This window comes from Misgurnus anguillicaudatus, chromosome 14 (genome assembly GCF_027580225.2).
Source record: "Misgurnus anguillicaudatus chromosome 14, ASM2758022v2, whole genome shotgun sequence".
Classification (NCBI taxonomy): Eukaryota; Metazoa; Chordata; class Actinopteri; order Cypriniformes; family Cobitidae; genus Misgurnus; species Misgurnus anguillicaudatus.
In genome coordinates this window covers 14,907,501-14,918,327 of record NC_073350.2, presented here as the reverse complement: position 1 = coordinate 14,918,327, position 10,827 = coordinate 14,907,501, and the positions used below count along the sequence as shown (strand labels likewise).

The 10,827-nt window shown below is 36.1% G+C and overlaps 3 protein-coding genes across 4 annotated transcripts in view; 1 reads left to right on the top strand and 2 right to left on the bottom strand.

Annotated features, from left to right (window-relative positions):
• The first annotated feature begins 259 nt into the window (after positions 1-259).
• hyls1 (HYLS1 centriolar and ciliogenesis associated) lies at positions 260-5,945 on the top strand. 2 transcript variants are annotated; one of them, XM_073875949.1, is made up of 13 exons: positions 312-412; positions 481-525; positions 604-705; positions 817-930; positions 1,019-1,092; positions 1,177-1,415; positions 1,501-1,556; positions 4,119-4,276; positions 4,367-4,412; positions 4,549-4,612; positions 4,939-5,020; positions 5,543-5,569; positions 5,654-5,945. In XM_073875949.1, exons 3-13 carry the CDS (start codon positions 606-608, stop codon positions 5,783-5,785), a joined length of 1,092 nt encoding a protein of 363 aa, XP_073732050.1. In that variant the 5' UTR covers positions 312-412; positions 481-525; positions 604-605; the 3' UTR covers positions 5,786-5,945. The 2 variants fall into 2 exon arrangements, with proteins under 2 accessions (XP_055039949.2, XP_073732050.1); XM_055183974.2 differs by lacking the exon at positions 481-525 and having other exon boundaries at positions 260-412.
• Positions 5,906-8,466, bottom strand: mrpl4 (mitochondrial ribosomal protein L4). The gene is made up of 9 exons (XM_055183976.2): positions 8,282-8,466; positions 8,034-8,115; positions 7,582-7,750; positions 7,404-7,455; positions 7,173-7,290; positions 6,950-7,056; positions 6,744-6,853; positions 6,592-6,665; positions 5,906-6,105 (listed from the first exon to the last, which is right to left on the bottom strand). Exons 1-9 carry the CDS (start codon positions 8,327-8,329, stop codon positions 5,960-5,962), a joined length of 906 nt encoding a protein of 301 aa, XP_055039951.2. The 5' UTR covers positions 8,330-8,466; the 3' UTR covers positions 5,906-5,959.
• A 1,162-nt stretch (positions 8,467-9,628) lies between these two features.
• c14h6orf120 (chromosome 14 C6orf120 homolog) overlaps positions 9,629-10,827 on the bottom strand; it is a 1,889-nt gene continuing 690 nt past the window's right edge. Inside the window, exon 2 of the mRNA XM_055184823.2 lies at positions 9,629-10,716. Within this exon, the coding sequence (XP_055040798.1) occupies positions 10,132-10,677 (546 nt within the window). The 5' untranslated portion in view covers positions 10,678-10,716 and the 3' untranslated portion in view covers positions 9,629-10,131. The remainder of the gene's footprint in view (positions 10,717-10,827) is intronic.

Below are 10,827 nucleotides of genomic sequence, written 5' to 3'. Positions count from 1 at the left end.
AAACTATTGATATGCTTTATTATTATTAATTCCTTCTTTGCGATTTCACAGAGAGCATTTTTTTTAAAAGAAAAGAAAATGCCACACGATTCTGAGAGTTCCCTAAACTGTTTAAATAAGATATTTTGTTATTTTTTATTTATTTATTCGTGAAGTGTCAATGACTTTAAAAAATACTTTTTTGAAATACCGTTTACCATGACTTATTTTCAATAAAAAAAAATACTATAATCTATTTTAATAAAGTTTTTGTGCGGATTTCCATCAGATCGTCTCCCATGCACCAGGGGGCGCCATAACCACTGATGGACGCGATCCTTTCTTACTCGATCCTCTTTTCATTTTGAAAACAAAACCGCCGCCGTTGTCCTGACACTGAAGACAACAAATATCAAATCCTGCCGTTTTAAAGGTGAGTACACAAACAATTAGGCTTTAAAGGTCTTATAATGTTTAACTTGTACATGTTTCCAAAAACAGCATTTACGTGTACACGTTCAAATCTACGAGAAAGATTTAGTCTGTGTAAAGTTAGTAGTCTTTGTTTAAAGATCATGTTGTCGTATGTGTGCTTGTCATCTGACATGGGTGTTGTTTATCCAGAAATGGATTATCTAGACTTTTCAGAGGAAGAGATCGAGCAGCAGTTGGCTGCGCTTGGATACCAAAATATTCCTAAAGAAAGACTGCGGGAATTCAAACAAGGTGTGGTGTATTCTCCTATTGTAACTCACGCGTGACGAGTCTTATTTTGGGGTTTGTTTTATCTTTGACTTACCTAAAAGGTGATTCTGTCGTGTTATGAATCTCTCCTAGATTTAGATCAGCTCATTCGTCATGAAAAGTCAAGGAGTCAGAGCTCGAGCGAATGGACTTCTCCATCTGTCAGCAGAACTGGCAAAAGTCCACCTGCACTGATCAAAGAGAAAGGTAAACAGTCATTACTAATCTTTGTGATTTAGTCATGGTAGTTAAAGCACTTTCGGACATAGGTGAGCAACCTGTGTTTGTCTTTCAGTTCATTTAAACAACATTGGCCCCAGTCGGAACTACGCTCTCTTTAACACCAGTTCACTGGGACAACATCGAGACGTAAGTGTTTAAACACCTTAAAAACTATTTAACATTTTGTACACTGGTTATAAGCAATATGTGTCTATCTTATTCCATATCTAGATTTTCACTTCTACATTTAATGAGGATGATACAGGAGACTCGGATATGAATCATTACTATGACTCATATTCACGGCACTCAGTAGCTCACAGACCTGCCCGGCCCTCCACAGCACCCAACAGACTCGAAACTGAGGAGAGACCCTCTGAAATCTTTGACTCGGATGCCAGTCACACCACAAGTCCCGAAAGAGAAACTTGGGCTCAGAAGAAGCCAGTGATTAAACGCAAAGTACTAAGGTAGAAACTCATAACCAAATATGCATGATGTTAATGTAGCGTTTTGCTCATTATGTGCAATAAAAGTAATTCTTTGTTCATTCAGGAAGCATCAAGGTCAGTCTTGTGTCTGTGATGAGTCAACACACAGTGAAGATTCAGGTTAGTCCCAAAGTGTTGTGTTTTGTGATAATTCTCCATCCATGCAATAAAACCTCCGACACACCAGGTGTCGCTATTGGCCTATGAACCCAAGTATGTTCTTACCAGTAATCTTCTTAGTTACATTCAATCCACCTCCCTACCAGCCATCTGCTTTTGAAGCTTAGTTCATTTTCTTACTTCAAGGATGTATAGAGGTTTTGACAGCCGTTTGGAAGATGAAAACATGGACGATGAAGGATCCCTGTCGTCTTCTTTCTGGACAGATAAGAAGAGTGAGGAGGAGGAAAGGGAATGTGTTATGAAAGAGAACAAAAAGATGGTTGAAGGGAACAGGAAGAATGAGAAGGAATCTTTTTTAAATGGAGAAGGCGACAAGGAAAAGATGAAGGAAACACTTAAGGAAAATCGGATGGAAAAAGACAAATATGTGCAAGTGCATGCTGAGACAAATCCTGAGGTAGATGTATATGAAAGTGAAGAGAGAGAATGTTTTGTAAGTGAAGATGAAATAGATAAAAACACATGGATAACAAGAACAGAGGAAGAGAACGAAAAAGACAGTACAGAGAAAAGTGCAAAAGAGAAAGAAAGTGAAGAAGAGACCACAGTAACAGAGAGTGAAGAAGAATATGGAAAAGTGAATGAGAATAAGAAAGAAGAGATTGATTTAAGCGAAGAAGAGAGAGAAATGTGTAAAGAAATGGAGCTGGAAGAGAGTGAGGAGGAGGAAAAAGAAAGTGAAGAAGAAAGTGAGAGCATTTTTAGTGGAGAAAGCCCAGAGAATTGCAAGAAAAAATGTCAAAATGATGATTTAGAGAGTGAAGACGATTGGGTGAGTTTGGCAGAAAGTGAAGAGAGTGTGTTTTCAAAAACATGCTTAAAAAGTGAAAAAGAAGTGTTGAGTGAGAAAGGGTGGAGTGTAGAAAAGCGAGAAAAAAATGAAAAGAGAGAGACACACACTAAGGAAGTGTATGAGGATATCACTGTTTTATCGGTGCAAGAAAACCAGGAAGGAGACAGATGTGGAAAGGGAGGTAGTATAAGTTACATATCAGAAGATAATGATGGGATTGAGAGATTATTAGAAAATAATGAAGAAAGGAAAGAATGTCCTGTCATGGAAAAAAGTACAGATAACTCAGAAAACAACAAAAAATATGAGAGCAAATCTAACAGTGATGAAGAAATGAGTGAGGAAGAGATACAAATAGATGAAGAAGAGGATAGAGAGTGTTTCATAAAAGAGAGTACAGAGGAAACCTTTGACAAAGATGAAGAACAGAGTGAAGATGAGAAGAGTAATTGTAGAGAAAATAAATACACTGGAGAGAATAAGAAGGAAGGTTATGTGAATGACATGGCCACAGAGATTAATTCTGGACCAGAATATTGCATTATCAAGAGCAGTGAGGAAGCTCTCATGGTGAGCAGGCCTGGTAGACAAGAACATGAGATTGTGGAAGAAAAGAAGCAGTGGATGATGATGGGTGATGAAGCCACAGACAGATGGATAGCAGAACAATATAGCGAGAAAAAAGATTTTTATGATGAAACTGCTGAGAATAACCTTGATAGTGTGAGGATTTTAAAGGGAGGATTATGAAAACCGAGAGTCATGGTCAAGTGATAAAAGTGTTACAGTAGCCATTGGTCACTTCCAAAAAGCAAATGAAGATAATTACACCACTGTACCTGATTGGGACCAAGAGCACGACCAAGACCAAGAGAAGCAACAGAATAAAGAAACTAGAGATGCCAAAGATATTTTTGAGGATTTTCATGACAGTCTGGGCAGTCCTGCAGCAAGCATTTTAACATCTGGTTATGAAACCTACAGGCCAGAGTCATCTAAAGATGGAGACCTGGAGGTGGTAGATTATAGAGATGACTGTACTTTAGCTGGATTAGAAAAAGAGAATGACATACGTGATTACGAGGACGTCCACGATCCGACGCAATTTAAAGACAATCCATCAGAAACATCTGCAGGATCTCTGGAGAGACGTGCTCAGATTCAGAGATCTGATAGTGGGCAAGGTGGTGTCAATCAAAACCATGATGAATCTGAAAGCCCAGCTTGTCAACCCAGCCAATGTCTCACTGAGAGTGACTGCACCACTACTCAAGATAAGCACAAAGGCATCAAGCATGTGGCAAATCTTAATGATTGTTGGGAGATGGCGACTTTGCGAGACAATTTTGACCACCCATTTAATATAAGACCTAGGAGGAGCAAAAGTGAGAGGAGTTCAGAGGAGAAGCAGTATGATGATGGACATGCCATCAGGAGTAGAAGGAAGGAGAAGAGGGTCAAAGTATATACTGGATGCTTTGGTGTGTTACACTAATTTAAACATGCTTGCTTATTTAGTAGTTTGAGAAGTTATGCTGGAAATAGAGGTGGTGATGATTATTTTTTTATTCAATGCAATAACATTTGGCAGATTTTTACTATTTTTGTGCATTGTGCTTTATAATTTTTGTATTGGGTAGTTTCATGTAATGTGTCCTGGTTCATATTTTATGTATATAGTTATTTTTTGTGTATTTATGTTGAAGGTGCAGTTAGTGAGCTGGAGGAGCGCCTGGACCAAATGCAGATCGGTGCACCTCGTGCGCAATACGACTCTGAAAGTGAAGCAGGAAGCTATAGCGACAAATCCAGTTCTGCAACAGATGAACGCCCAAGTGCATTTAGAGAATACATGAAGGGCTTGGTGAGTATACAAGGGATGCATATCAGTTTTAATAAGAAGCTTGTGTGGCTCATGCTTATTTATAGCTTGCTGTGTTTTTTAAAACTACAGAAAAGATCGCACAGTGAGAGCGATATCCGACCTCGTCCAAAGTCATGTAAGCTAGTTTACTTGTTTTTGATTTATTTTGTTGAAGTTTGTGTCTGAAGTAATTCTTTATATATTAACTAGTCTTTATTTATAAATCATTATAGATCATTTTCATGTATTTACATGTTTTCTTCCTTTTATAGTTATACGGCCTGTTTTTGAACATCCTCACACAAGGAACTGGAAGAAATCTGATCCAGTTGCTAGGTAGTAACTAATTCTTTATTGGACGGTTTTTCAGACAGGGCTAATCTTAGTACGAGACTAAAATGCATGTTTTGAGTGGCATTCATTTGAAAACGTCTTGCCCTGATGTATCTTAACATATCAAGAGCCATTGTTTTGTCTCAAGATGCACCAACAGTATTGTTTTTTTTTTTTGTATTGTATGTTTATAACTAAGGCCTTGCCTAGTCCTGGATTAATCTATACCTGTCTGGGAAACTGCCTCTATGTAAATAAATCTTAATATTTACCTTTGCAAGACTTTGAAACACATTGAGCAGATTAATGAGACTTTTGATTTCTCTCAGGTATTTCCAGTATAAGCAGGAATGGGAAATGTTTAAACCTCCAGGAGAAAAGAGCAGGAAGGAGCTGCACTGGGCCATCAGGGTATTGTTCAACTTTTGGGGTTTATTACTTGTCATCGTATTGTTTCACATTGAGCTTTTATGCATAATACCAAGGCAAGAGTAACTCTTGCTGTCCTTGGTCATGAAAAAAAAGGGAAGTGCAAAAGCACAACCAAACTTTTACATCTTGGTTATGAGTCTTTTATTACTAAAAATTAGTGTGGGCAAAGATTAATCACATATAAAATTAAAGTGGTTTTTTGCATAAGTGTGTGCTGTGCGTAATTATTATGTATATAAAGATACACACACATTCATGTATTTATTTATTTAAGAAACATTTACATGTGTATATATTTATATTTTATATATTCTATATTATAAATTAATAAAAAAAATTATAAGAAAATTAAATGTTTATGTGTATGTGTGTGTTTTTAAATTTAATAATTACACACAACACACACATTACGCAAATAATAAACTTTTATTTTGTATGTGATTAATCTAGATAAATCTTTGTCCAGCTCTACTAAAAATATATATTCTTTTTTTTCTTCAGGAACAACTTCATTATCAACCTCCACCAGTAAGAAAAGTTGTTTTTTGTTGATATAATTTTATGATTTTCTTGTAGATTCTCTTATGTTGATGTATTCTGTTGTCATTACAGCAGAAACCACAGAAGACATACATCCCTAACAATTACGTGGTCCCAACAGAAAAGAAGCGATCTACACTGAGATGGGAAATCCGACATGATTTAGCACATGGCATTATTCCAACAAAAATCACCTACCCCTAACAGATTGTTCCTCTGGTGCCTTATACATTTTAATGCTTTTTATTGTTTTATTCATGCTGTTATTTATTCATATGAAAACACAGTTGATACTGTGTGTGAAATGAGACAAAAATTCAGATCATTGTTTGAATGAAATAAACATTTTAATACATTTGAATAAGGTCCATGTGTTGTTCATGGCAGGTCATTGTAGGGCAGTTTAAAAGGATAGAGGGGAGTATAACGCACATCATGCCAAAGCAGCTTCTTTTCTAGAAATTTGACAGTTTCGAGAGTGAGAATCAGACTCTCGTGTTTCAGCATGCTGTGGACATTCAGACCTGCAAAGAAAAGTCATCATCTCAAAGATATGTTTCCACAAATAAGCATCAGCGACTGATTAAGCTACTTCTTATTCATATTGATAATCAGTGGCGGCTGGTGACTGCTCTTCCGAGGGGCGCAAATTCAAAATATGTCTTCGGAGTGTCAAGTGTGTTGCTTGAGTTTTGCGTCAAAACAGTTTATGATAAAAGAGACGCTCATGTTCACAAAATACACTCCATTAACAATAAACTCTATGCGTGAGATTATGCGAGTATCTGGCAAACGCGAGCGTCTCTTTTATCATAAACCCTTTAGATGCATCTGCAGCAAGCATTTTGACAAACGCATGATTCACAGGTTCATTCGACGCACCGAACACATATTTTGAAAAGACGAACCGCACACAACGGGCTACATACACGTTGTGGCTAACTTTGCATTGTGCTCCCTCAACAAAAGAAGTCACCGGCCGCCGCTGTTGATAATAAAGGAGGGTTTACCTATAGCTGGAATGACATTCACTGTTTTTAGATTTTCAGTGGCTTTAAGAATGTTCTGAGGAAACTCATCATTTCTGAAAAACAAAAAATAATAATCGAATAAAGAAAACAAATACAGTAGATGGCATAAACATCTACTCTTGCTAACTTACACATCAACAATGAGAACCGAGTCCCCCCACTGTCTGTGTTTGATCAGGTCCAGTAGATAATTTGGGTCTGGAGTGGGAATATCCAGTGTGTCCACAATATGAAGATAATCCTTATACAAGAAGGACATTTTCAAGTTGAGTTCCAGTTTAACACATCTAATCAATAAGCCTAATGTGTAACGAAAAGTAATGTATCATTCACTTACCTGAGCCAGTTTGGAAGTCAGAGCAATTTTCAAGCCTTGTACTCGCACTTTCATGGGCAACATGTAGTAATAGCTGGTTGGTCCCCGGGGACCATGAGCTACTCCTCCTAAAAGAGCAAAAATTGAAGCTTATTTTTTACCAAAAGAGTGGAGCCTGTCTACATATGTGCAATTATAAGACATTCGCATTCTAGCAGAGTTTGTGAATACTCCTGTATCTCACCTCCTCTCCACTGTGGAGCCCGAATGCTTCCATGGCGTGCCCGACCACTTCCTTTCTGATTCCATGGTTTTCTTCCACCACCACTGACTTCAGCTCGAGACTTGACCTTTGCATGGCTCTGCGTATTACATATGACGCTTAAACAACATCATTTTGACAGTATCTTTAATTTTAAGAGCAAATTTCACACAATATAATATCAAATGCACGTCATAAATGCAGACTACTCACTATTCGTTGGAAATTTCTTTGCCAGACCTCTACAGCATGGAGAATATCCAGCCTAATAATAACAACAACCATAATTTGTTACATTTTTCTACTATTGTGCACAAATATCAGATCTCTTTGAGGAGCGGCCTTTAAATACCGAAATTTAGGGCAGAGATGTTATATAGAGCAGTATTACCTGACAGGTACCGAGAAGACGTCAGGGTGGAGGTCAACAACACCGAGTGGTTCACTGTCATGACTACCTAAAGAATGAAGCCATGTCTGAGAGGGCGCCAGGTGAGCTGGGATGTCAGTCTCACATCTGTGCAGCACTGGATGTTCACATCCAGATGGAGGGGGTCTTTCTGAAATAAGAATACAGTGTACTTATAGCACTCTTTACATTGGAAAATTTCATTTCTGAGAAGTTTAATACATAAATAGGTTCCTGTTGAAATATTTTAAATATAGTTTACATATTTTATGTGTTACATTGTCATATATTGTTATATAAAAATAGATTTTAGAATCTTCTTCAAACAATACAACTTGCATTCAAAATCTTTTTACCATTTTTTTCCAGAGATCTATATTGAACTATACATAACAGTTAAAGCTGTAATCACTTCAAAGCCAAATAATGCATACTTTCTCGCGGGACTCCGATGAGATTTGATGGAAGTCGCAGATTTGATGGAAGTGCGCTTTCTCCAGAGACAGAAGAGATTAACTGGTTTGGGAGATAAATGAAGTCATGAAAATCATAAGTCGTGAATAGTGTCGTAAAATGATGTGCTCTTCAAACCTTAACTTGTGTGGTTTGTGTGACACAAAAAAAATCAAAGCATTAATACATATTAAACTTCAAAGGTACTGCAAATCATGGGTTTACTTAATCTTTTAACAACTGTTCTTCCACATATCGATACCGTGGCACGAAACATGATGCAGGCTAAAATAAATAAAAAATGAGTACTGCTCTAGTACTTTCACATATTATTTGGTTTACCATGCATCGGATAGAAGGTCGTGTGATGTTGCGTGCGCGCTTCCGTCCACCATATATGACGTCAGCCAGGCTTTAAAATAACACGCAATGTGCACGACAGAATTTGCTTACAGAATTTAAAATCACAGAAATTAAGCAATACCTTATATATTTTTATAATCTGACAAACAAGAAAGCTGTTAAATGTATTAATGTATATAAGCATTTTAATGTTTTTATTTAATTTTTCTGTTTTCTTTCACCTCTGGCTAATGTAAAAAATTGTTGAATATTATTGATTCAATAAAAAAAGAATTTAAAATCACCCATTGTTTATAATATTCAGAAAATAAATCTAAACAAGCCTCAAAGTCTTTATTAAAGTTAAAAATTATGTAACATGTTTTATATTTTTAGTAGTTTTTAAATTTCCCTCAATGTATTGTACTTGTTACTGTCATTGTTAAACAGCAGTAAATAAGTATAAGACAAATTGTACATGTCAACCCACAGTCGTTATCAATAGGTGATACTGAAATATATACTTTAAAAAATAAATAAAAATATATAGATATATATTATAGTGAATATTATAGTGTATGTGTAATAGATCATGAAAATTTTGTAGTTTTTTTTTAATTAAGGATTTTAAAAACATTATCAATGATGATGATTTTAAAATATATAGTAATAGTTTATAATAAAAAATATTAATGTAAATTATAGTGTATTTGTAATGGTAATCTGGTATATTCAGTACAGGTTTTTTTTAAATTACGTATTTTAAAAACATATCAATGATGGTGATTTTAAAATATATAGTAATAGTTTTATATTAAAAAATATATAAATTATAGTGTATGTGTAATGGATCTGGTAAATTCAGTCCACATACTTTTATTTAAGTATTAAAAACATAAGGTAAAAAGCAAAATAACCACATAGTTATGGTAGATTTATCTCTTCTGTAATAAGCCTCTTCTATAATTTTCATCGTGTACCATAAAAACTAATGCAGTGATCGCAGTACAAGGTGCACTGTGCATAACACTGCAAGGGTGTTTACATATACACTTACATGTATTGACTAACCACAAGCCAAACAAAGTGTGTTTATTACTATTTCTTGTATGTCATATCTGAAAATGTGATGAAAACCCTTATCACTCTTCCCCAAACCATAGCATCTAAACAGAAAACAAATCCCAGTTAGAAGCTCAACACACTCATAAATGATGTTGGATTTAGAGCAATGTTCAAAAATAAGTGATTTTTATTTGTATCTTACAACTATAGTCACAGAAGATTTTTGCTGCTTATAAATCAACAGACTTTTCACAATAGGCACAGCTGTACAACCCCTTTCACAAGATTGTGTGATTGCATAGTGCAGTTTAAAACCTAGAATTCCCAAGCCTAGGTCAGTAAGAACAAATAAATGTACCATGAAAATAAATGTATATTTTGTCAATAAAATATTAGAGGTCAAAATATTGTGTTAAACATAAGTGCAGTCAGTTATGTTGATATGCAATCTAATTATAACTAGCAAATGTGTCATTTTTTGCATATGAACAAATATTAGGTTAAATTACATTTTACTTATTAAAGTGGTGTTGACTTATAATTTAAAAGTTTGACAAAGCATTTACTTTTCTTTGTCAAAAAACTGGCTAAACCGTTTTGATGTTTAATTCATCGAAATGGGCAAAATGTTTATTGTGGAAAGTGTAGTATTTGGCAAATGGCACATCAAAATTAGAACAAAATTTCAAGTATGATCTTAAGAATCCCAATTAGTATAGTCCACAGTATTGACTCCTCTTCATCCATCACTTCTTCAGGGCCCTGAGCGTGCTGAGACTGACCAGAAGTCTCATCTGAAGAATAAGAGTCGGTCTCAATTTCATTTGTTGTCAGTGCTGTCTGGTCGTAAAACACCTTCATCTCAAACTCGCTCTCGATGTAGGAGGGATGTCCGTAGATCCCGATTCCAACAGGCCTGACAAAATCCCCTGGGACCACCACCACATCCTGGCCACAGGTGGTAGATTGAAGCTTGTAGGTATCAAAATTTGGCCGCAGCGTCTTGTCAGAGATGTATATATCTGCATCTCCTTTAAGGCTTTGCATGTGCAAGATGATGCGTCCCTCGTGGTTGAGACGCAGGTAGCTGTAGTTGCCTGCACCAATATGGCCTTGCACGACATGAAGAAGGACCCATTCTTCTGGCACTTCTGGGTACTGCAGAGAACCCAGGGCTTGAGAAAGAGCCGCTAATAAACCAACCCAGAAGAGCACCATGGTCAATGTTGCCAGATCCCAACTACATCTGTATGCAACCTGCAATAAAAATGTATTGGCATAAAACACACAACCTGATATAAGAAATGTCACACGTGGGAAAAAGACTTTTCCATTCTGTATCTATACCATGTGAAAGGAAACTATTGG